The sequence below is a fragment of the Mustela erminea genome, chromosome 15, assembly GCF_009829155.1.
Source record: "Mustela erminea isolate mMusErm1 chromosome 15, mMusErm1.Pri, whole genome shotgun sequence".
NCBI lineage: Eukaryota > Metazoa > Chordata > Mammalia > Carnivora > Mustelidae > Mustela > Mustela erminea.
The window spans coordinates 32120160-32145224 of NC_045628.1; the positions used below are offsets into that span (position 1 = coordinate 32120160).

Genomic DNA, 25065 nt, shown 5'->3' on the forward strand with positions numbered 1-25065 from the left:
TCTGCCCCTCCTGCTCCCAAGCTCTCTCTCTTTCTCTCTCAAATATATAAAAGAAAAAACAAAACAAACAAAAAACACAACAAAGTTTTGGCTTACTCTGAGATGCTTGTGATACCCTTTGGTTCTCAAGCATAACGGAGTTCACGTTTCATGATACAGGCCGGATGTTGTCTTGTCAGAGGGTGTTTTGGAGCACTCTGGTTTGCTTTTATGTTGTACTGACCATTCTTATTAGTTCATTCTTGTATGACCATACAAGATAGAACTTGTATAGACCATACATACAAAATAGTAAAAAATGCTATTTTATTCTCTTTTACATGGTTACTTGTTGATGTCAAACATTTAGAAATTGTAAGTACTAACATTTGTTATTAGCTTCAAACCAAATGAAAGATGGGACTAGGCAATGATACGTCTCATGATTGCAGAATTTGGTCTCTGAAGCCAGACTCAGGGAGTTCGAGTTCTAAACTTCCACTTATCAGCTGCGCAAACTTGGGCAAGTTGCTTAGCTTTTTTCTGCCTCTGTCTGGCCATCTGGAAAGTGGGGAGATTAGTAAGGGCCTGTCTTACTGGCTGGTTTTCTGAGCATGGGAACGACGCTGAGTAGCAAGGCGCCCTCGATGAGTGTTGTATTAGGTGCCCAAGCAGTGTTGGCTGAGGTTAACATTGCCGTTACTATTATCTGAGGGTTTTCTTTTACAACACATCGGCTGTTATGGGATGATACTTGTCAAAACGTGCTTCTGTCAGGACATGATACTGTGGGTCAGAGGGTGGCCTGCAGGCCATCGCAGCAGCCTGTTTTCAGGCCCTGCATAGTTCCTCGGCTGCAATTGAACAACCTCATCCCAGAGTTCAAGACCTTGCTTTTTTTTATCTTTGCAGGTGTTCCCAAAAGTCGACGAGGAGAAATTTGGCAGTTCCTAGCTTTACAGTATCGTCTAAGGCACAGATTGCCCAATAAGCAACAACCTCCTGACATATCCTATAAAGAACTTCTCAAGCAGCTCACTGCTCAGCAGCACGCTATTCTTGTGGATTTGGGTATGTCTGCTCCATTGATTATTGTATAAAAGTAGACAGTAGGTCCCTTTGTTGAGTTGTTTGGGGGGATTTTGCTTGGGTTTCCTGTTTTGTCGTTGTTGTTGTTGTTGATTGTTTTGTTTTGTTCTGGAGTTGCTAAAGAAGATGTGTTGAATTATGCAGAGCTGCTGACATTGCCGTTTCTTGAGGGCAAGCTGGCTTTTAATCTGGTTGAAGATACCATATATGTCGAATACAGAATGAAGTTTTCATCCCTATACCTGCCTCCCGAAAAGGGTATTATATTTGAATCATTATAAAGGTCATGTTATCGGATACTATCAGTTCCTCTATTTTGAACAACTGACTTTTGTTTGAGATAGACATTTATTTTCCTCAGTCAACACTGGTTTTAAAATAGGCTAGAATAGATTAAAAAGGGCACCAAAAAATTACACAAGCCTTTGGATATCACTTTAAAAAGCAATACAATAAGTGGCTATGTTGTGGAACCATGAATACACCCCTATAGGATGAAAAAAAAAAAAGAACTGTCCTAATATTATGTAAATGGGTACTTGTGAGAATTGACAGCATCGTAAAGCTATCTTTTTAAATGCTAAATTTCAAATAACTAATGGGAAGTAAAAATGGTATGCTTTTAAAAATTACATTGTCTTTAGTTTTTCTCTAGCATATTATATATTTTATTATTTAAAAATGCCTAATTGATTGGATTAAATATTATATGTTGGCATTTGACTATTTCATCTGTATCCCCAGAAGTTAATGTATTTGAAGTGGCCAAATACGTTATCTGAGTCCCTTTGGGAAGATAAGGGATTACCTTATATTTGGGGGTCACCTTTTATTAGGGCACATTAAAAAATCACTAGCCAAAACCAGGTTTGGATCTCTGTTCCCATGCTCACTTCGGCAGCACATATACTAAAATTGGATCTTTGTTCCCTTAGGATGATAAACATCCCATTGTTGGGAAAGGACCTGACTCATTTAATATTTTTTGAGTCAATAATTTTTGAAAAGGGGAATTTTACAGAGAAACTAAAGACTTCAGTCTTGTCTGATTTTACGACTGAGCTGTGGTTTTAGGCAAATTACTCTGCTTCTGAGTCTCAATCCTCTCATTTAAATGGGCAATCCTTATGGATGCCCGCAGATCTCTGGTTCTGTGACTAGAAGTTGATGACCAGACTAGAAATTGGGATGGTTCATTTAGGGCCAGTCAAGACTCCTAATAGAGAGAAGGAGATAAGAAGATCAGATTATAAGGGAATGCTGGTCTGGAAAAAAAATGGAGCTAGAATTAATGTCTTGGATAGAGAGTACATTTGTAGTTGTCTTTAACAATTTTAAGTAATGAAATAAAATGGTAACTTAAAAAAAAATCGTTGAAATAACTCTCCTTGTAGCCATCTGTGTCTCCTTAGGCTGTGCTTATTTTCTCCTATCTTCCTCTTGCTCTGCAGAATTAATCTTATCAGTTCTTGGGGAAAAAAAATAAAACATGATCACTTTTTAGCATATGTGGTGGAAAACATTTAAAGCTCTGGCATTCTTACAAGTACTCACTGACAAGAGTAGTCATTTCACAAGCAAGCTGATAGCCCGTTCATTTCTGTGGCAGAAGGAAAGCCCCGTGCCAGTGTACACAGCTTTGGTGACGAAGATGGCTTTGTTTCAGTGTTTAGTACCAGCTTGTCAGTGATCCAGTGATTTTGTTTGCTTGCTGGGCTGTCTCTGTCGTAATTTTATGCTCAGAGGTGAATTTTAGAGGGGAATTTATTTGAAATCAGCTTGACCTTCTGCTTTACTTGCTCTTTTTTAATACATTGAAAAAAGGAAAGAGGTCTATATGGCTCATGGATGTGGTTTAAGAGAACAAAGAATATTTGAGAAAAGGGATATTTCATGAAAAACAGACTGAATATGAAACAAAACAATTTCAAAAATTTCCTCCAGTGTCATAGGACAGGAAAGCAGGACTAAATCTGCTTATGGACTGCTAAGATTTCCTTTTAAATAATAGGAGACCTTTAATAAGATTCTGATTTCAGTCAGAGTGGTCTTTTCTTTCTTTTTCTTTCTTTTTTAGAGAGAGAGAGAGAGAGTGCAAGTAAGGCAGAGGTGGGTGCGGTGCAGAGGGAGAGGGAGAGAGATGCAGGGCTCCATCTCCCAACCGTGAGATTATGACCTGAGCCGAAATCAAGAGCAGTACAGGCGCTTAACTGAGACTGAGCCACCCAGGCTCCGTGAGGGTGGACTTTGTGTGAACTTAGAATTTGCCTTGATAGGGGTGCCTGGGTGGCTTAGTGGGTTAAAGCCTCTGCCTTCGGCTCAGGTCATGATCCCAGGGTCCTGGGATCGAGCCCCACATCGGGCTCTCTGCTCCGTGGGGAGCCTGCTTCCTCCTCTCTCTCTCTCTGCCTGCCTCTCTGCCTGCTTGTGATCTCTGTCAAATAAATAAAATCTTTAAAAAAAAAAAAAAAAGAATTTGCCTTGATTTATAGCCCCAATAGATTTTATATTCTGTTTTCCTGGGATCGCTCCTGGACACGCCCTTGATTCATTTGTGAATTTGTTGTTGTCTTCTAGAAAGACGTGCTCCTTAGCATCAAATGTTTGCTTCCCTTTCATATGTGGATGGGTACTCTAAGCAGCTCTCACTGGTCCAGAAAAGAATGTTTGTTTCTTCCTGGAAATCACTGCATTGCAATTTCACTTTTGGCTCCTAAGCATCCAGATATCTCAAAACTATTTCTTTTCTCTTTCTCTGCAGGAAGGACGTTCCCTACTCACCCCTATTTTTCAGCACAGCTTGGGGCAGGGCAGCTCTCACTCTTTAACCTCTTGAAAGCCTACTCACTGCTGGACCAAGAAGTGGGTTACTGTCAGGGGATCAGCTTTGTGGCTGGAGTGCTGCTTCTGCACATGAGCGAAGAGCAGGCCTTTGAAATGCTGAAATTCCTCATGTATGACCAGGGCTTCCGCAAGCAGTACAGGCCTGACATGATGTCGCTGCAGGTGAGGCACACGGGCAACTTTACGAACAATCGTGGTGGCAGTAGCCCTCTCCTGCCTCACGGTTAAGACTGAAAGAGATTTGCACCGTCTTGGAATTCTTATAAATGGAGACACGTGTTTTAGGTTAACGGCTTTAGTGTGGGATTTGCTCTTTGGCTAAACCTATAAGTGTTTGACAATGTCTCTACAGAAAAACCCTTCCGTGAAGCTCCTGAAGTGAACAAATAAGCAATTTCTAGAAAGGTAGTGGGTGGGTATTCAAGTCTCTTTCCCCTCAGTCAGCAAGTGGAGATGGAGAAAGAATTAAGTCCTCTTACTGCACTTTTCCGCAACCTGTCAACTGAAAGATCGTAAATCTTTTGGTCAATGTAAAAATATAATGTTTTTTCTTTTACCGTGAATGCATCCGTTGCAGATAGCTGTGTCATGGTTCTTCTTGAACTTACCATGTCTCCCCTCCTTTATCTTAAGGTCAGATACGCTCTTCTAGAGGAAAAGTCAGTGGCTCTCTTCAGTCTGCTTTCCTTCGCATGCACTGAGGAAGCACCATTACCACATTTTAGTCATTATAAGTGGGGCATTCGCTGCTGCTGCTGTGATCTTCGTCCGATTTCAGACTCCCCGTATACATAGCTCTCCCTTCTAGTTTATTCATTTATTTATTTTTTTAAAAGATTAAAAAAAATTTTTTATTTGACAGACAGAGATCACAAGTAGAGAGGCAGGCAAAGAGAGAGGGGGAAGCAGGCTCCCCACCGAGCAGAGAGCCTGATGCAGGGTTCGATCCCAGGACCCTGGGATCATAACCTCAGCTGAGGGTAGAGGCTTTAACCCACTGAACCACCCAGGTGCCCCTCCCTTCTAGTTCAAAGTCTACTTATCTTAATGTATTGGTTTCTGACAAGCTGTTTAGATTTTATCTATAGATATGATATCATAAACAGCCACTACCTTCCAAAAGAAAGCTTTTAGTAGTGAAAATATAAAGGAAGACTTTAAAGAGAGGAATGTCAGAGTTTTCCTCCCTTCAAATGGGGTAGGCAAGATGCCCAGTTCATTATAATATTATGCTGTAGATAAGAAGTAAAATATTTAAAAAATGCTTTTCAGATAGATATACTCTCTTCCTTGGCTCCCACGGATCAGTTTTTACATTTAATATTTTAGGTACCAGTCTATAGACAGAAAAGGACTGGGTTTTCACCTCATGAATATTACAGTAAGTGGTATTTTCTTAAGAAGATCAGTGGAGAGGAAGTGGTCCCTTTTTCTTCTTTAAGATGAAATTTTTGCTAGGAAGATAGGCAGGGCTTTCCGCTCAGCTTTGGGTTTTCAGACAGGAGTTCATATGAAGGGTTTTCATCAGGATATGTAAATATAGTGATTTGATTCCTAGCTGATGACTCTTCATAGGTCTGTTAACATTTCACAAGTCAAATAATGACAATGGAAGGCTTTATTTTTTATTTTATTTCTAATGTTCGTCTATATCTCATGTTAGATAGGAAGCATTGATGCCCTTGTAAAGAATTAAGTAGCTCTGATTTCCAGAAATAAGTTTGATATCTCATATCAGAAATTTTAAAGGATGGAAAGTACCTGTGAGTCGTGTTTGACTTAGGTCCATAAATAGAAAGATAGATGTAATTATCACTTTAAAAATGCAGTGATTTTCCTTTTTTTTTCTTAAGATTTTATTTGTTTGTGAGAGAGAGGAAGAGAGAGAGCCCAGACGAGAATGAGAGGGAGAAGCAGACTCCCTGCTGAGCTCATCCCAGGACCCTGGGATCATGACCTAAGCCGAAGGCAGAGGCTTAACTGACTGAGCCACCCAGGCACCCCAAAATGCAGTGATTTTTTAATTTAAAAACTCATCAATTTGCTATTAAAAAAATTTAAATTGGATTAATCTAATTATATGGTTTGCATCTACCAAAGGAATATTTTCTGTCTGTAATAATGACAGTGAAGTTGTTTTCATCTTTGACAGTATTTGTAGAGGCTGCAAGACTGGGGGCCTTATTCCAGGAGGATAGAGCTTTTTGCTCCATAGAGTGAGGTACAACACTTTTCTACTTTCAGGAGCAGAAAGTGTTTTTGACTTCCAGAAGTGGAAGCAGCAGTGGGCTTGGATCACTTGATGGGATTTCTGACCACCTGCGTGGTGTGAGCTTAGGTACTGCTGGGTCTTGGCCTCGGTTCCCTTATGTGTGACATGAGGAGGTTGAGGTCTCTTTTAACTTTGTCTCCTCATGTTTTGTAGCTGCTTTTTCTCGTGTTGAGTGTAAAACCATTGCGTCTTTTATCTCGAGTCTTTGCTTTCCCCTTTCCCCGTCTTCTCTGCCTTTCTCATCTCTCTCCACATCTCTCCTCTGGTTCTGCCTCCTCCATCAGAAGATTTGCCGTGTTATGTACACTGTAAAAACTTAAGAATTATTTATTTTTAGCAGAGGCATTTTATCATTAAAGTTTCCTTTGAAGGAAGACTGAATTGTGGTTTTGTTTGCCTTTTTCGGAAGAGATTTAATGTAAATCTACCTTGATGGAGGAAATGTACTAACCCCCCCAGTTTAGAATGTAGAAAAGGAAACAGTTCTTCAAAAAAAAACAAAACATTGACGTATACCTTCTGTGTCACAGTCCTCCGTGAACAAGAACAGAATGTGATTTGTAATATGTTCTCTTTATTCTGCTAGTTAGACTTCTTTGATTTTTATGCTACCAAAATACTAATTCTTCTGGTGATAGAGCCCAGTATGTCTATTTTCTAAATTGTAAACAGCCTAAGGGAAATACATGATTTTTCCAACATGATTGAGATAATAATCACATTCTTTTAAACCTTTATGTCTAACTGAAGCTAAGCTTCTTGTTTTGTAATTGTGACTTCCTGTGTCCTTTCTTTCCTTTTACAGTGTGTGTGGAACTTAGTTTCCACAGGTATGTGTTACAGATAAAGATCAAACAAATAATTTGCTGTATTTACGCACAGTACTTTTTTAGTTTTATGCTCTGGAAACAACAGCTGAACTCACAATATAATTGGTTATTTTAATGCATTTTGTAAAGCTATTTAAAGGTGGTATTTTGATATCTTCTAGTGAAACAAGTTGTGTTAGTTTTAATAAAGTACCATGTACATTTTAAACCAAAATGTCAAACTGATAGAACTGATCAAGGAACCACTACTCAGTATGTTACTCTGTGGATAAAAATGTAAATTAAAGCACAATTCACAAATATGTTTATTATTTATTGCCATATGCTGCCTTCATAATGGTTTTTTTTTTTTTTTTTGGAAATGCCAATAAGCCATAGTCAAGTGAAATAATTTCTTCTTTTAATACTACAGACAGCCAGACTGTACTTTTTGCTTTAATCCCCATTGTCATAAAGAAATATGCTGCTGGAATACCTTGAATATTGGAAATCCCGTCTCAAGCTTCTGGCTCCATTACATTCTAAGCCAGGCAGTGTCCTAGCACCACAGGTGCCTGGTGGGGTTTAAGCCAGAGCTCCATCATACATCAGATGCTGGGCCCAGCACAGATAGGCAACCTCTGCATCTGAACTAAATGTGGTAGATCCTTTTGAATGGAAGCTTTTCTGGAATTGGTCTGAAATTAGAATGGACCTCCCATGAGAGTCCTAGGCCAGGACAGTTCTGATTAAATTCCAAAAGCAATGCCTTCCTACACGAGGGAAGATGACCATTTCAAACTTGCTCAGTCATCTTAGATGGACTCTTACTGACCTGCTTTCTGACCTCAGTTAAGTGAACTTGGTCTTTAATATCAGCTTTTACATAATAAAAATAAAATAATACTACTTTCATGTATTGAATATATGTGAATTTGTTATTAAATATTAAGGTAATAAAATTTAGTTTATTTTTTGCACAGATAAATGCATAATATTTTATTTTTCTTCTCCAAATTAACTTTAGATTCAAATGTACCAGCTGTCCAGGCTCCTTCATGATTATCACAGAGATCTCTACAATCATCTTGAAGAAAATGAAATCAGCCCCAGTCTTTATGCTGCCCCCTGGTTCCTCACATTGTTTGCCTCTCAGTTTCCACTAGGATTTGTAGCCAGAGTTTTTGGTAAGAGATGCCTGTGATCAAATGAAACAGTGTTACTTATCCCCAGGAATATTCTTCTTGCCATGTGGTGGCCCAATTATTTTATCGCGTGTTACACAGAACAGCAAATTGCTAATGGAATTTAATAAATGTGCCTGGTTCTATTCTGAGAGTGATTTAAAACCATATTGGTCTTAAATGAAATTGACATTAAAAGGGAAAGAAGAATTGGGCCCTGTATTTGGGGAGCTGTGATGGAGCTCTTATTTTCATTTATACCCCCAAATCAGAAGACACTTGTTCAAAAATCTAAACTAAGGACTGACTATGTATAATTTTCCATATTTTTGTACACATCCTTCTTAGCTCAGTTTTTGTTTTTGTTATTCTTTTCCTATTGTCTCCTTCAACACTAATTCAAAAGAGAGAGAAATATGTTCTCAGGTTCGGTCAGTGGAAGCACCTGTATCAGGGTGATTTCTAATGACTTTTTAAAAAATCTGACTTTTGTTAGTAGGAAAACTGAAATTCCTATTTTACTGCTTAAGTGACTCTCCTTCCATCCAGTGCAGTGGCGGTACCAGTCTCTAAGACTGGGGGGCTCACGGAAAAACCACTGAGCACAGGCAGTTAGGCCTGGGGCAAGTTTTACTGAGTTCCCATTTTGCTTCATCACGGTGTTAGGCCCAGGAATAAAAAAGAGACTATGATGTGGTTTATGAACCCTTTGGGGGTCCTTAAATCTATTCACAAGTCTTTGGTTAGGTTTATCTAAGTCCATTATTTTAAAACAAAAATAATTTAAAAAAAGAAAAACTCTTTATTAGAGGTTTGTTCCTAAAGATGTTTAGGACCTCTGTGACCTCAGAAAGGGCTCCCCTAGTTTTTACATCCTGCTTATCTGGTATCCATGGTGAAAGCAGTCAATATTTGTAACTGTGCCTTTGCTAAATTGGAGCTTTTTGTCAAATTGTGAGTATTGGCCTGACTGTAGGTCATCACCAGCCTTAAAAAAAAAAAAAAAAAAAAAAGAGCTAGAATGGAATACAATGAAAATGTGTGTGTGTGTGTGTATAAAACAAATATATAGTATACATAACAAATAGGACAAATGTTTGGAGAAGCTTCAATTTTGAAGATATGTGTGTAATATGTTTATATATACCAGAATGCAATAAATGGTGCCTTTCTTATTGGGGGTTATGGTTTAAAAAGTTAAACACTGTATTAGTGTAATATATTCTGCAGACAAAGTGCAACAAAAGAGCAAAATCAAGCTGCGCAGAATCAAATGTTCACCAAATTTTTCTTCTTTATTGAAATACTCAATTGCTTCTCTTCAGTTAAGTTTTTGGGTGGAGTTTGGGTTCCTATTCTTGGGTCTTTTAAAATCCTTTCATTTATAATATATACATAAAATATATTTATTCTCAGCATATGTATTTTTTCTTAGAATAATTTATCAAATCAAAATGATAAAACAATGTTTGAAAGCATTTCTCTTTGACTTACAGTTTGGAGCATGATATTAGAATTCAAGAAACAAACCTGCACAATTCTGTTTTTTGCAGTGAGACTATAACTGATGCCATCAGCTCTGCAGTAGCTGCTCAGTCCTTTTCTTTGAATTTAGTAAAGGGAAAGCTGCATGAGCAGAAGTTCACAGTTTCCTAGTTTTTAAAGACTCACTTTTACTTATTACTGATTCTAGGGTGGCAAAGATGGAAACTTTCATATAGAAATATTTAGTGCTTTCAAAACTATTGCCTATTTGTACTTGTTAGGAAATGGAGTTCAGAGTCAGGGTAGCTTTCCTTTTTTTCCTCTTTAACTTTTGATTTAGGTTATATATTGCTTTTGATTTTTCTTTTAAAGTTTTTTTTTAATTTCCTGCTCTGATGTGGGTTTAACTGCATATTAACTGGTTCATTTATTTTTTATTATAGTAATAACAGTTTAAATAGTACTAATTGGTTATGTTGATTTGTTTTTGTATTCCCCTCGTGAAGAAAAAAGTATCAGTTGTATAAGCAAAAAAAAAAGCATCTTTAGGTTTACCTAGTCTCCATTAAATTTGCCACTAAAATTATAAATACATAGACAAATAGTTATATAATTAACCTTTTTTTCTCTTAACCTTGGCCTTATATGAGATTACCAAATAAGTAAGAAAAATACTTAAACATCTGTTTATTTGTTTCAGTCGTATTATTATTTTTTAAAATCTAGGTCATCTCAATCCATTATTTTTTTGCAGAATATTCTATGGTTCCACTGCAGTAATTAAAAACAACAACAACCACAAGAAATTCAAAAAGCCATTAACACAAAGAGTATACTTTTAACAATAGTGGATGCATAATTTTGATAATGAAATTGTATCTCTTTTTTTAGATATTATTTTTCTTCAGGGAACTGAAGTTATATTTAAGGTTGCACTCAGCCTGCTGAGCAGCCAGGAGACACTTATAATGGAATGTGAAAACTTTGAAAGTATTGTCGAATTTCTCAAAACCACACTACCTGATATGAATACATCTGAAATGGAAAAAATTATTACCCAGGTATGATTAAAATGATAAGAATAAGATATAAAATCATGCAGCAGTTGCTCCACTAATTATATATTAAATGCAGTAGCATGAAGACTTAGTTTTTTTTTTATATATAATTTTTTATTTTTTATAAACATATATTTTTATCCCCAGGGGTACAGGTCTGTGAATCACCAGGTTTACACACTTCACAGCACTCACCAAAGCACATACCCTCCCCAATGTCCATAATCCCACCCCCTTCTCCCAACCCCCCTCCCCCCAGCAACCCTCAGTTTGTTTTGTGAGATTAAGAGTCTCTTATGGTTTGTCTCCCTCCCAATTCCATCTTGTTTCATTGATTCTTCTTCTACCTACTTAAGCCCCCATGTTGCATCACCACTTCCTCATATCAGGGAGATCATATGATAGTTGACTTTCTCTGCTTGACTTATTTCGCTAAGCATGATTTATTTATTTATTCGACAGACAGAGATCACAAGTAGGCAGAGAGGCAGACAGAGAGAGAGGAGGGGAAGCAGGCTTCCCGCTGAGCAGAGAGCCCGATATGGGGCTCAATCCCAGGACCCTGGAATCATGACCCGAGCTGAAGGCAGAGGCTTTAACCCATTGAGCCACCCAGGCGCCCCTTGATCAGATATATTTTATTCGGAAATGAGATTACCATGGAATTTCTACATTGTGACATTGTCTGTGTGGCTATACACAGGAAAAGTGGTTCAGTGCTACATAAGGAATGTTTGGTGAGTCTTTCAGTTTATACCAATGGTAAGATTGAAGATAGAGCCAACAGAATTAGGAAGACCTAATAAATAAAAATGAGACCACTTACCTTTGCAATACTAATTCTGTCCTAAAATATGTAAGGAGAACATGTGGCAAGAGCTCAGGCTTTGGAACAAGACAGTATTAGGTTTGTATCATGTTCTAACTCTTTTTTTAGTTGATGGGCTTGTACACATCTTCCTAATCTTCTGAACACTAGTGTTCTTACCTTCCAAATAGGACACTACTCATCCAGAGGTTTTGTGAGGCTGAAGCACAGTAAAGAGTCTGTCTTCAATGATTCAAACAAAGGTGCCACTTTTTAGAGGTTGGGCAGGGTTAAGAGAACCAAATGTGGATACCTAAATGCCAGGAACTAGTAACAGAGGGAAGGATCTAACACTGTTACGAGGCCCAGGGAGTGCCAGAACTATGCAGGAAGGGATTTTGGAGGATTTTGTGCTTTTGGTGAGCTAGGAAAGGAAGGAACAAGGAAGAAAGATCAACCCCTTTCTCCTTCTCTTTCTGATCTCCTGCTGGCTGCTCTTCTGGGCCATACCCAACCTGAGCCAGCAAGAACGAAAGGTGTGAAAGGGGGATGTGGGTCACAAGGGTCTGTCTCCAGGATCCAGCAGACTAGAGGAGGGCATAGAATGGATCCGGGAAACAAATGGTGAATAATCAGTACACCATGTATCTAGTCCTTGGCTCTTCATAGGGCCTAGGTTAAGTGGTAGTTATAGACTGATGTTACTCAGATGACATGAACAAGCTTAAGATTCGTAGATGACTACTTTAGGAGCATTGACAAAATTTACCACTTTCCTAGAGGCACTGGGGATAGCAGATAAAAGAGTTTAGAGCAAGAGAAAGGGAATTTGACATCGTATTTTGGTGCCTTGCTACCTATTAGCTGTGTGACTTTGGGCAAGTTTCAAGTTCTTTAAGTCTCCGCTTCCTCCCTGACAAACTGAGAATAATAAGGATAATCCTCTTACCTTTTCCATATTGTTTTTAGGAGGAAATTTAACCAATTAGGTTGAAGAATTGTATACACTATAATTCACACCATAACATGAACTCTTATTCTGTGACATATAGAAGTTTCTTTTTATAGAATCTAAGTCATAAGCAGATTATTCTGTAACTACTTGTGAATAGTTTTTATTTGTTAAAATGCTCTGTAAGCTGAAAACTGGAGCTTTTATTTACCTATCTACTTGTTTTTGAATTCTTCAGAAATATCTTTTTGGGCTGGCAAGCAGTCAGAGATTGTGCTTTTAGAGAAGTGGTAAACTGATTGGAAGGCAGATCATGTCTCTTCTAAAATTAAAGAGGGAATCACCTGGCTTTAGAGATTACTGCTAGGATGAATGGATAGAATTTATAGGCCGTTAGATTTGGACTTGATATAAGAGAGATCTTTCTAACAATTGTAGCAGATTTAATATGGAATGAACTGTTGATATTAAAGGAGACCTCGATGAGCTTTATTTAAAATATGGTCATTGAAAAATGCCAATAATGTAGAAAAGCATAAAGGAAAAAATAAAAGCAAAAAAAAAAAAGAAATGAAAGAAAGCCTACTAAACACATCTCTCTTTGCTTATATAGAAATATTAAGTGAAATCATAGTATACATGCTATTATTAACCTGATGTTTTATAAAAATATATTTGGAGTACTGGACATTTTTCCATGCCAATAAATATAGATCCATGCTATAAGTTTTAGTGGTTGGCCACAGTCCATTATGCCCATGGTTTCCAACCAGGTAGGTAAACAGTAATGTTTGTTTGAGAGGGATGACTAGCTTCTCTAGACAATTCAATTAAATTCTCAGTTTTGACCACCTCTGATAGTAGTAGGATTAATAAGTAAGACAGGCTTGTTGTGGTTTCTTTTCTCCCCATAGTGTTCGTGTACACATGATTGCTTAAATGGCAGCTGCTGCCTCTCCTTCCCTTGCAAGTTTAGACTGAGGCGGTATTACCTGTCCGCTAACTTCTAAGCAAACTGTCTTTCTGCTTGGTGGCAATTTGGGAGAGAGGGGCAGCCCTGATTAAACCCTACAGCTCTGCACAGTCCTCAGAAGATTCTCATATGTTATTCCTAAGAGGCTCACATGGATTAGCAACAGGACAAGAATATTTCGTAGAAGTCCTATCTGCCCTACCAACAAATTATTAGAAGTGTTTTTGGTCTCTTTATCCTAGAGATACCCGATGCAATTTCGCTTGCTAATCAGCAAAGATTATTTTTAACACAGGTATTTCTAACATAGGTAAGAACTACTCAGTAAGTAATGGTATTTACCTGATATGCTCCATTTTTAGAGAGTTGCCAGATGATGCATATTTTGGTTGCAAAATACCCTTGAGCATGAACTTACTCTAGTGGTCTAGGCCTCATTATGAGAATGTTTCAGTTGTGTAGAAATACCCTGTTTGTCCATATATAGTCAAACCTGTTTTTTTTCCTTTTGGTATGCCATACCCTTCTTCATTATTATATGGAAATCTATAGGAAACATACCAACACATAGGCTGTATTTTGGCATACATACTAAAGGCTGGACTAACCCACGGCATTTTCATGGCAGGTGTTTGAGATGGATATTTCTAAACAGTTACATGCCTACGAGGTGGAGTATCACGTGCTGCAGGATGAGCTTCAGGAGTCCTCCTATGCCTGTGAGGAGAGTGAACCTGTGGAGAAGCTGGAGAGGGCCAACAGCCAACTGAAAAGACAAAACATGGAACTCCTGGAAAAGTTACAGGTAAAGAGATAAAGATTTGCTCAGAAAAACTCTAGACTGCCTCCCGTGAAGGTACAGAACTCTACCAGGAATGACAGAGACATGATGTGGCGTGAACCCTTGCCGACAGAGGGTCTGTGTGTCAGACTGTGTGCACATGTTCTGGGGCTACAAATGCACATTATCAACCTACATCTCACTTGAAAGAGAAAATGTACACTCACAAAATTTTAAATGGCAATTCTAAGCAGAATCTGGTTAAATACCTATGGGTTGTTACATGTATTTAGCTAAGTTCAGGGTGGGTGGAAGGCTTGAATAGGCAAAACCGGGAAAGCTCTGGAGGACCTGGGGCTTGAGTTGGACTCTGAAGGACTTGGGGGAGAAATGAGTGGGGTGTTGGGGCAGAGCAGCAGGGAAGCCTGGGGTCAGTTTAAGATTTATATTGGGGAAAGTGGGATAAGTGTGATGGAGGCAGAACTGTCGATAACTTTCAGTGTCAAGCAGAAGAGCATGGCTTGAGTCCTGTTGAGAGGGAAATCTCTCAGAGCTTTTGAGCTGTATGTTAGAAATATCAATCTGGAAACCTTCATGAGCACAGATTTGCATGGGGAGAGAAGATATGGAGACTAGCTAGAAATCACTTGCAGAAATCTGGGGATAGTGCAAATTGTCTAGAGTAAAACTTACTGAAATGGAAAGTAAGGGAGGCATTTTTGAGAGACTCGAATGAAAACATGTAACACATAGTCCCTGCTACCAAGGAGTTTACAGTTACTTGGAAATATAAAATACTATGTATTTATGGGGCGCCTGGGTGGCTCAGTGGGTTAAAGCCTCTGCCTTGGGCTCAGGTCATGCTCTCAGGGACCTGGGATCAAGCCCCGCATCGGGCTCTCTGCTCAGCGGGGATTCTGCTTCCCTTCTTCTCTCTCTGCCTGCCTCTCTGCCTACTTGTGATCTCTGTCAAATAAATAAATATAAATCTTTAAAAAAATACTGTGTATTTATTTATAAATGTACATTTATGAATGCAATAAGCAAGTTAGTACAATCTAATATTCTGCACCTGCAGCTTGTATGATGTGAGCTGTGTAGCGTAGCTCCAAGGGACTGGGCTTAAGAGTAATCAGTGGAGGGGACCTTAGAAAGGGAACCTTCTGGGAGGTGAGGGAGATGAGTTCTGAGTTGGAGCTCCCAGCCTGATACTTGTTCCCAAACTAGAGAATACTAAAACTCTGCTTCTATGTGGTAAGTCCCCTGACCAGAATGGCTAGGAGACAAAGGCTTAGAAATGAGGGGTCTCCAGAGTAACTGCTCCCCAAGGATAGGAACACTTCATCTTTACATTAGCTCCTGCCCACAGAAGACTATTCAAACTATTCAAACAAAGAGTCAATTCTTTTAAAAAAAACAGTTGGGCACAATCCCTTATTAATTGATACTTCCTTCAGTGGTGATTGAGTCCTTCCTTATTAGGGAACATGGGTTTGCACTTGCTTTATGTCATAATAGACTTTTATTAATAGTTACAAACTTTTTCATTGACAGTTAAATGTCATCATCACGTCTTGGTTCCCAAGTTATGTACGAACCCCTGATACCCATTGAAACTGACAGGATCCCAAGTTATGTGTTTAGAAATCCCTGTATTTCTAGTCAGCGGGTGGAAAGCCTCTTTCAGCACCTATGAGCAGCATCAGAAATCTCCTGTTTCTCCTTCCGCCAGATCCCACTCACTCAAGGAGATTTCAGTGACAACCCCACCACTGTGGGATGCTGATTTAAAATTGTGCTTTTGTTGCAGTCAGTGAAATGAGACGTATTTTGTCAGTACTACAGTTACATTTTTGCAAAACTGCGAAATCTCCATGTCACAGAGGGTTCCAAGTATTTGCATCACATACTATTTTACTACGAAATACAGTATGATCAGTTAATAGACGTAAGGTCTGGTGGCTGTTCTGATAAGGAATCAGTGTCTTCAGATGTTTGATTTGGAAATATTTGCCTTTTTTTCTTTCCCCCAAACAGATAGCTCATGCTAAAATCCAGTCCTTGGAATCCAGTCTGGAAAACCTTCTCACCAGAGAGACCAAAATGAAGTCTTTAATCCGGACTCTGGAACAAGAGAAAATGGCTTATCAAAAGACAGTGGATCAAATCCGGAAGCTGCTGCCAGCCGATGCGCTCGCCAATTGTGAACCACTGCTAAGAGACCTCAACTGCAACCCTAACAACAAAGCCAAGACAGGAAACAAGCCATAATTGAAGAAGCCCAACGTCAGCAGAACGTGCTCTTAGAGTGGTGAAGAAGGGGAGCGTCTGCGTGCGGCCGGCCCAACGCTGGACACTGGAGCTGGCGGAACCACCGGAGTCTGGTGCTGAGCCCTAGTCCTGGAGGGAGGACCTCGCTCTCGTTAAAGTATGCCAATCCTAAGCCATTGTACATATGCAGACTGGTTTTTTTGTTGTTGACTGTGTACATATAGACATACAATGGACGTAAAGAGTTCATGCTTTCAGATCAAAGGAGTAGATGTATATTTAAAGTAATTTTTTAAATCAAAACTTCATAAAATCCACACCAAAGGGAAGTTAAAATGAAATTCCCCTTGGACATAGATGAAATCATTTTGTCTTTGTAGTAAAACAAACTAGAGCATCTTTCTATATTGAAATATACTTGAAAAAAATGAATGTATTTTTTTCTCCAAAGAACAGCATGTTTCACTCAACAGTGGAGAGGTAGAAACATTTGTGTAACTTTATGTATATCTGTCTTAAAATCTGCTGACATTATGTATATCTGACGAAAATGACTGATTGCCAATCATGCTCCTATGGGTTTTTCAGGAAGGTGGGGGGCCTTCTTCCCCTGCCTGCTTTGTGCCAACTAGCATATTGTGTCTACATGCATTTTGAGTCAGGTTAGGCATTAACTTTGGACATGTGTAAGGAGAAAGCAAGACATTGTAGTGGAGGCCACCCACCCAGCTCAGGGTGAAAGAGAATGTTGCTCATTTCCCAGCAAATTAGACCAGCACTGTTACTCAGACTAAAAATATAAGGCCTCCACAATTTGATTTAGGACATAAACTGTCTAGATCTTATTTAAATGACTCCTTATAGTCATGAATGGGCTCCCTTTACAACAAGGATTTGTCATTTTCCCACTTACAGGAGTTCCTAATTCAGTTCTCTCTACCTTAAATGAAAGATAGGGAAATTATGATTGGTTTTCTAAAGATAATATGTTGTGTTGAGACACTTTTTTTTTTTTTTTTTGGCCAACTGACTGAATCTAATAAGCTCTCAATCATCTTTCCCCTGTATGTGAAAGTTTGTGAGAACTGTGAAATGTTTAAGAATAAACTGTTGAAATCCATTGGAGAGAAGTGGAAGGTGGCACCAAGCCCTTCTAAGACCTACGTCTGTGTTAGAATTCCCAACTTGCTCAGCCCACAGCTTATCAGCGGACATTCATGCATGCTGGTGTATGGAAGAAGAGTAATTTTCAGAGCACCCCTGCAGTTCTCCATTTCAGAGGTGATTCTGTGATGGTGCCTCTGAAGGTTGATGCAGCATTTTTGCCTTTCAAACAATATTTATCATCACTGCTTTTTGCAGTACTTCTCACAGATGGATTACTTGGGATAATTTTCTTCAGAGGGAGTTTTTTATACACTAGCTACAGTGTATTGTAGGGTAGAAGGGCAAAGCTCTTAAGGTTTGGGAAAATCTTGAGGGGCAGATGATCAGCATCTGAACCCCCGCCTTTACCCTATTACTCAGCATAAATAGTATAAATGTAATGATCCTTGTTACAAATCAGCATGCCCTCTAACCCAGGCAATTTTTTAAAAAAGAAAATAAAATCATATTAGTAAAGTTAATGTAATTTCTAGTTTTAGGAAATGCAGATTCTAGGTCCCCTATTAAGTTGGGGTCACCAACTGATTTGTTGCTTGGGTTCCCTCAAATTTCTCTACTTGTAGGAGAGGTTTTTCCTATGAGGAATATGATAGATATCATCTGGTTATTGTCTGGTATGAAGATTACCTTATGCATGTGCTATACAGGTGGTAGCCAAAGAATCTTTAAGTTGGGAAAAGAAACTTTACCTTTCAGTCTGGTTTCAAGTAAATTTGATTCTGGATATTCAAAGTCAGCATAATGAGTTGGGTCATGGTGTTCAGAGATTAAAGTGTCTCAGATACAGTATTTCTTCTGAAAATAAATTTTCTTTTTCTTTTGTGATTTTTTTAAATGTACCAGTTATGCTTACACATTGTTATATCTTCATCCAATTAATGTAATGTCTAGTTCATTTCCAATAAATATATTGCTACGGTTTCCTTGGCATTTTGGTTTTTGTTTGTAATAGGAAAGAAGATGCCCTTGGTTACGGTTCTTTACAAAATCTGCATGGGCTGGATTACTGCTACTTAAAATTGCTTCAGTGATAATTCTTTTTAAAGAATCAGAGAACAAAGATAATTTATAGAAATATTTATGAAAGTCCATTGTTAGTTACCAATTTTTAACTTCTTTCCCAGTGGAGCCTTTTGCTGCTGAATATAAAAAGGAAAAGACCAACCACACTGACAGATTTGCATTCTATTCCTTTTGTTTTTTATGCCCCCTCATAGATAGAAAGGAAGAGAAAGAGGATAAAAAAATATAATTTTTTAAAAATTGGGTTAGCTTCCAAATAATTAAAAATACTTATTGGTGGATATGATGTGAATGTGTTTACATATAATATATATCTTTAGAATATTCTCGTTTGTTTATAATCCAATACAATGATACTGGATCTTCTTGCTAACTCTAGGACTAAAGCTTTTATGAGATATTTGCATTACACGTAGTGAACACTTTGAGTGTCAGTGTAGGCTTACATAGTATGATCTCTGAATATACATGTTCACTTACCCATTTTACGACCGTCTCACCAATTTTTCACTGTGCTAGATTAGAACAGGAAATCTGTCAGCTAAGGTATTTGGTCCTCTACCATAATGTGTCATTCTTACTGGCTGTGATATATTGAGAAAAGCACTGGATCTAAGGTGGGAAGTTTTAGATCTGAGTCTTGGTTCCACCATTTTTATTTATTCGTTCAACAAATGGTTTTTGTAAGCCAAGCTAGATGCTGAGTATTGAGAGGTGGAGAAGATACAGTCCTTGTCCTCGATGTGCTGGCAGACTAGTGGCAAGGGGATAATTAGGAAGCAAGAGAATTTATACTGTTACAGGTACACAAAGTAATCCAGATGAGAATTACTTCACTCAGCCTGGACTAGAGGGACTGGCAGCACTAGAAATGGGTGTCAAAAGTGGAGGAAGTGATGCTTGACCTGAATCTAGAAGAGCCAGTAGAAGGTAAGTTGTATTCGGAGATGGATGAGAAAGGATGGTATATTTCTGAAATCACAACTCATTAATCTTTAAGTACGGTTAATGCTCACATGGGGGGGAGGAAGGGATGAGTCTCCTGACAAACACAGACTCTATCCTGAAGATCTTAGTAGACCTTGTGACAGAGTTTGCCCTCTACCTAGAGAGAAAGGGGAGCTGATAAGTCCAGTAAAGTCCAGTAACCTGGAGAGAGACATGATCAGATTTGCTCTAATCTAAAACCGGTTTCTACATAGGACAGAAACTAGGAAATGGGAGATTGCAGTTTGGTGATTTCCATAAAAGTCTAGGCCAAAATGGATGGATGGATGATGGATGGATGGATGGATGGATGGATGGATGGATGGAAGGAAGGGTGGGTGGGTGGATGGATGGACAGATGGGTACCTAATCTAGAGCAGTGGCCTTTGGGGAAGCAAGTCAGGGCAGACTTCTGTCTCTCTGACAGAGTTAGTCACTGAAACCTACTAGTTTTATCTGCAAAATATTTGCCCATTTTCCGACTTCTGCCCCTTGCAACTACTTCCATTCACCTCCTTGCTCTGGTGGGTTAAACAGATCATTTCCCATTTCGGGGACAGAGAGTCCTATGTCACAGATATTGAACTACTTGGTTTTTGTTTTGTTTTGTTGACTTAGAAATGGAAGCAGAAAGTGGGGTCAAAGAGGGAAAGGATCTAGGATAGATAAGGAATCAGCTGGGGACATGGGGAAAAAGCAAAGGAAGAGATGGTCAGTGGGGTTTTTTGGAGTGACACGCCGGTTGCTCTGCAAGCCTATTCTCCCGAGTAGTACAGTGTCATTTTCCTGGTGTTCCCCATTATGGGACTAGATTTGTTTTACCTCAAACCCCACTTCAGGGTGAGCAGCACTAAAGGGCATGCCAAAGTGCACCTACTCAAGTGTGGGTTATCCTCTGCTACCTGGCATGCCCCTTACCTCAGGCCGAGGGACCGTCCAAAAACACAAATCTCACCTGAGTTTATCTTCAGCTTAGAACCATTCACAGGCTCTTCTTTCTTCCCAGGATTATCCAGTCTTTAAGATGACACATTTGGCCTTCTATGGGCCTGCCCTTGATAACCCATTTAGCTTTGTCTCCTGCCTTTGGCCCCCTCTTGTCCCCTCCTCTAGTCAAATGGTTCACGTCTACCTCCTTTTCGCTTTGGACAGGCTGCTCCTTTCCCAGAGAACTCGAGTGTTCCTTTCTTCCTGCCTTTCAACGAGCTTACTCCTCCAGAACACCGCTCGGTCTGTGTAATAAGACAAACTGACCACCCTCACTACCGCCTAGGGAGTAGTGTCACAGCATCAGTTACCTGCCCCTCCCGCCAAAAAAGATTCTTTAAAGAGTCATGAGATTCTTTAAAATCAACCATCTTTACTCTCATCTATAAGGTTACTTTAGAGAGAATAGCACCAGGATCCGAGAGCTTCGGCTCTGATCTAATTAAATATATTTGCATTGCTGAAGAACAGCTAGAGTAATCAGAAGAGAATTAATTAGTCTTGGAAAGACAGGAGAAAGAAAACCAGGCAGCTTTGGTAGATCCCGTGGAGGGAACCCTAGCCAAGGTCTGTCCTCATTGTTAAAATGAATGCAGGGAATCCTGGCCTCCAGATCCAAGTGCTCTGGTCCCTCTGACAAATCTGTCCTTGTGAGACTAATATGTCACCTGTATTGGGCAGACATCTCAAATGTCAAATTCACTGTACTACCCTTGTTGTTATTTTTTAATGTATGCCTTCAAAGCAGGCTTCCATTTATGATTTAGTTTTGTTTTTTTTTTTTTTCTCTGTTGTAGGGGCTAAGCTAGTTATAAAAGAGCAAATATTTAAGTCCCTGTGACGGTAAAGTTGTTCTAGAAATTAGAAACAAGAATTCTGAATTTTCAAAAACTGGTAAAATACACAGAACATAAGATTTGCTATCCTAGTCATTTTAAGTGTATAGTTCAGTGGCATTCAGTATATTCCCCTTGTGCATCCATCCATGAACTCTTTTTATCTTGCAAAACTGAACCTCTGTACCTATTAATAACTTCCCAATCCCCCCTCCTCCCTGCCACTGATAACCACCATTCTGCTTTTAAATGGTATTTGGATGAATTGAATGAATTTGACTACTTTGGTAATACCTCACATATGTAGAACCAAAATATGTTCATTTGGCTCCGCATAATGTCATTGAGGGTCATCCATGTTGTAGCATGCATCAGAATTTGCTTCCTTCTTAAAGCTGAAGAATATTGTATTGTATGTGTATACCAGATTTTGTTTATCCATTCATCTGTCAGTGTATACTTGTGTTATTTTGACCTTTTGACTTAGACAAATAATGGGGTATGTGTACAAATATCTCTTTGGGATTCTGATTTTAAACATCAATCTCAGAGCTTGGTTTTTATGAGTCTACCCATGAGAGATGAATCTGTGGTTTGTGTACCGAAGAAATCATATTCTTGTTTTTGAGGCCCGAGCTAGGTCAAACTCACTAGAGTAAATGATATCTTTTGGGTGAATTTTTTGGATTATATGGAAAAAACCCTAGAATGTTGGGTAAATTGGTTTTCTTAATAGTAATACTGCTTCTGCAAACATAGGAGAACACTTTTTCTTTCTTTCTTTTTTTTAAAAAAATATTTAATTTATTTATTTGACAGATCCCAAGTAGGCAGAGAAGCAGGCCGAAAGAGGAAGGGAAGCAGGCTCATTGCTGAGCAGAGAACCCGATGTGGGGCTCCATCCCAGGACCCTGGGATCATGACCTGAGCTGAAGACAGAGGCTTAAACCCACTGAGCCACCCATGGTGGTGCCCCAGGAGAATATTTTTTCTAAGAGATACTAAAATACTGCAAATATTTGAGTTTTCTTTTGTAAAGTAAAAGTCTGATGTGGTCTGATACTGTTTCCCTTCTCAAACTGAGTCAACTTGCAAATTCACCAATGCTATTTTTAATATAATGATATTGTTCAGAAATAATCACTTCAGTTAAATATATAGCTAATGCTCTTTGTTCACGGGTGTCCCATGGGGCTTTACAAAATGAAATGAGAGCATTTCCTTTGTTGACTTTCACTAACTTCGGCATATTCAATTTTCTTTATATATTTATGTCCTATTTTATCTAGTTAATAATTACTCTGAGTTCTCCCTGTTCCTTAATTTAGCCATTCTGGGGTAAATCTGGTACTTACAGTGAGAGATCACCATTGGCTATTTAATAAGTCTTTAAAGCTTAGGTAATGAGATCATTCATTGGTAAATTTAATCGTACTTATATTTAAAGTCACAGGGCAAGGCAGGAAGGGATGTACCAGTGACGCAAGTGAATTAAGATGCTTGATTTTCTTCCCCATTCTCCTGAAGCTAAGCTTATTATCAATCATGTATGCCCTTGGATATACTGTCTCATATTTGAAGTATCAAAAGAATACATTTTACATGCTGTTTCTAAGACAGGATTGCAAGACATAATACTAGTACACACTTGGAAAATATGCTTGCTTGTAACTGTATTTTTCTCTTCCTCTGCTCTTCCTGAGCTTGGAGGAAGTAGGCAGAAGTGTTATTAAGAGCACAGTCCCTTGCTTTCAAGATAGACTCCCCATTGCAAACAAAACACCACTTCCTGACAGACTATACCAGTCTTCTGTTTGAAGGACTGTTGGAAGGGATGACAGCTGCGCACTTTTTCACTGTGCAGGCTAACTTTTCCTGTGACAGGCACACTCAGCATGAGCAAACTCTCACGCTTTTGTAGGCATTTTATTGAGCTCGGTTGTCATCAGCCCACGCTTATTTGTGTACATGGCAGGTTACACGGAAGAACTGGGTTCACCACTGCATTTTTTGGCTGGATAACCACATGAATTGTTGGTAGCATCTGTGAGACCCAGTCGTTAGGGCTCTGTAGCAGGGATACGTAGACACCTCAGAATTCTCTAAAACTTATTACTGGAGAATGTCAAAGCTTCCAAAAGGTTCTATGGGCACATGAGTTTGAGAGACAATAAATTAAGTAACATTACACATGACATTTAACCTGGCATGGCTTCTCAGGGGGCGCACTGAGTGGGCAAGGAGACGTGTTCCCCAGTGTGAGGAGCACAAGTTTGTCAACACGTGAGCCCGCCTGACTAAGTCCTGGCTCCCCTACTTAATTGCTTGTTGACCTGCGGCCAGTGACGAAACTCATTAAAGCTTAATTTTCTTATCTTTCAAATGATGGGCTTACACCAGACCTCTAAGGCTCCATTTAGCTATAAGATTTCTAGGGTAATTGATTTTCCAAAGCTCCAGATAAATTAAGTAAGGTACATGGAAAGAGAATTCTAGTTCTGTTTTTCAATTTAACTACCATAACTCATCATCATCTCATAGTAGTTTTTTTTTTAAATATACCACACAACTAATGAACCAAGCAAATATTTTTTACTAGCTTTTTTTCTTCTTCTCCCCCCCCCCGCCCCCGCTTTTTCCCCCCTTATGCTATGTAGTACAAGTCAAGTTGAAACTGTGTGGTTAGCCTTGTTAAAAAAAAAAAAAATAGATGAATAAGTCCTTTTCCACCCTCTTCATTATGGGTGTTGGCTGATTCTGTCTTCTTGTCAGTGGGAAAGGCATGTTTTTTTTTTTTAATTTAAAAATTTTTAAAAATTATGTTATATTAGTTCACCATACAGTACATCATTAGTTCTTGGTGTAGTGTTCCAAGATTCGTTGTTTGCCTATAACACCCAGTGCTCCATGTTTTTATTTATATAATCATAAATAGCATACACATCTAACCGAGGGGTAAGTTGCAAGATTCCTTTTTTTTTTTAATTCACTCAAAAGACATTTATTTAAAAAACCACTATAGTCCAGCCAGCATGCTAAGTGCTGAGAACACAGTCGAATGGAGAATATAGACAAGAAGAACCAGTATAATACAGAGGGATACTTATCATGCTAGATGTAATAAGATAGCATTATTAAAGCAAACAGGGGGACCATGTAACCAAGCCTTATGAACCTGTTTTTCTGACTAACAATAAAGCAGGAATTTTGGGAGCACCTGGATGGCTCAGTGGGTTGAGGCCTCTGCCTTGGGCTCGGTCATGATCCCAGGGTCCTGGGATCGAGCCCCACATTGGGCTCTCTGCTCAGTGGGGAGCCTGCTTCCACTCCCACCCCCTGCACCTCTCTGCCTACTTGTGATCTCTGTCTGTCAAATAAACAGGTGAAATCATTAAAAAAAGAAAAAAAAATAAAGCAGGAGTTTGGGATCTATGGTAAGGAAGACCACCTAAAACAATGGAATGGCCTTGTTTGAGAGAAATCACGTAGAAGAGACCAATAGGAGGATAGCCACAGGGCCTCTAAGCCATTTTAGCTTTCTGATGATTATGTATCAGTAA

The 25065-nt window shown here is 38.9% G+C and overlaps 1 protein-coding gene across 5 annotated transcripts in view; it reads left to right on the top strand.

The window, feature by feature from the left end:
- TBC1D4 (TBC1 domain family member 4) overlaps positions 1-18599 on the top strand; it is a 192061-nt gene extending 173462 nt beyond the window's left edge. For all 5 annotated transcript variants that reach the window (XM_032315115.1, XM_032315116.1, XM_032315117.1 and 2 more), the window contains 6 exons: positions 892-1050; positions 3830-4074; positions 8021-8180; positions 10554-10723; positions 14082-14258; positions 16272-18599. In XM_032315115.1, the coding sequence (XP_032171006.1) occupies positions 892-1050; positions 3830-4074; positions 8021-8180; positions 10554-10723; positions 14082-14258; positions 16272-16505 (1145 nt within the window). In that variant the 3' untranslated portion in view covers positions 16506-18599. The remainder of the gene's footprint in view (positions 1-891; positions 1051-3829; positions 4075-8020; positions 8181-10553; positions 10724-14081; positions 14259-16271) is intronic.
- The last annotated feature ends 6466 nt before the right edge of the window (positions 18600-25065 follow it).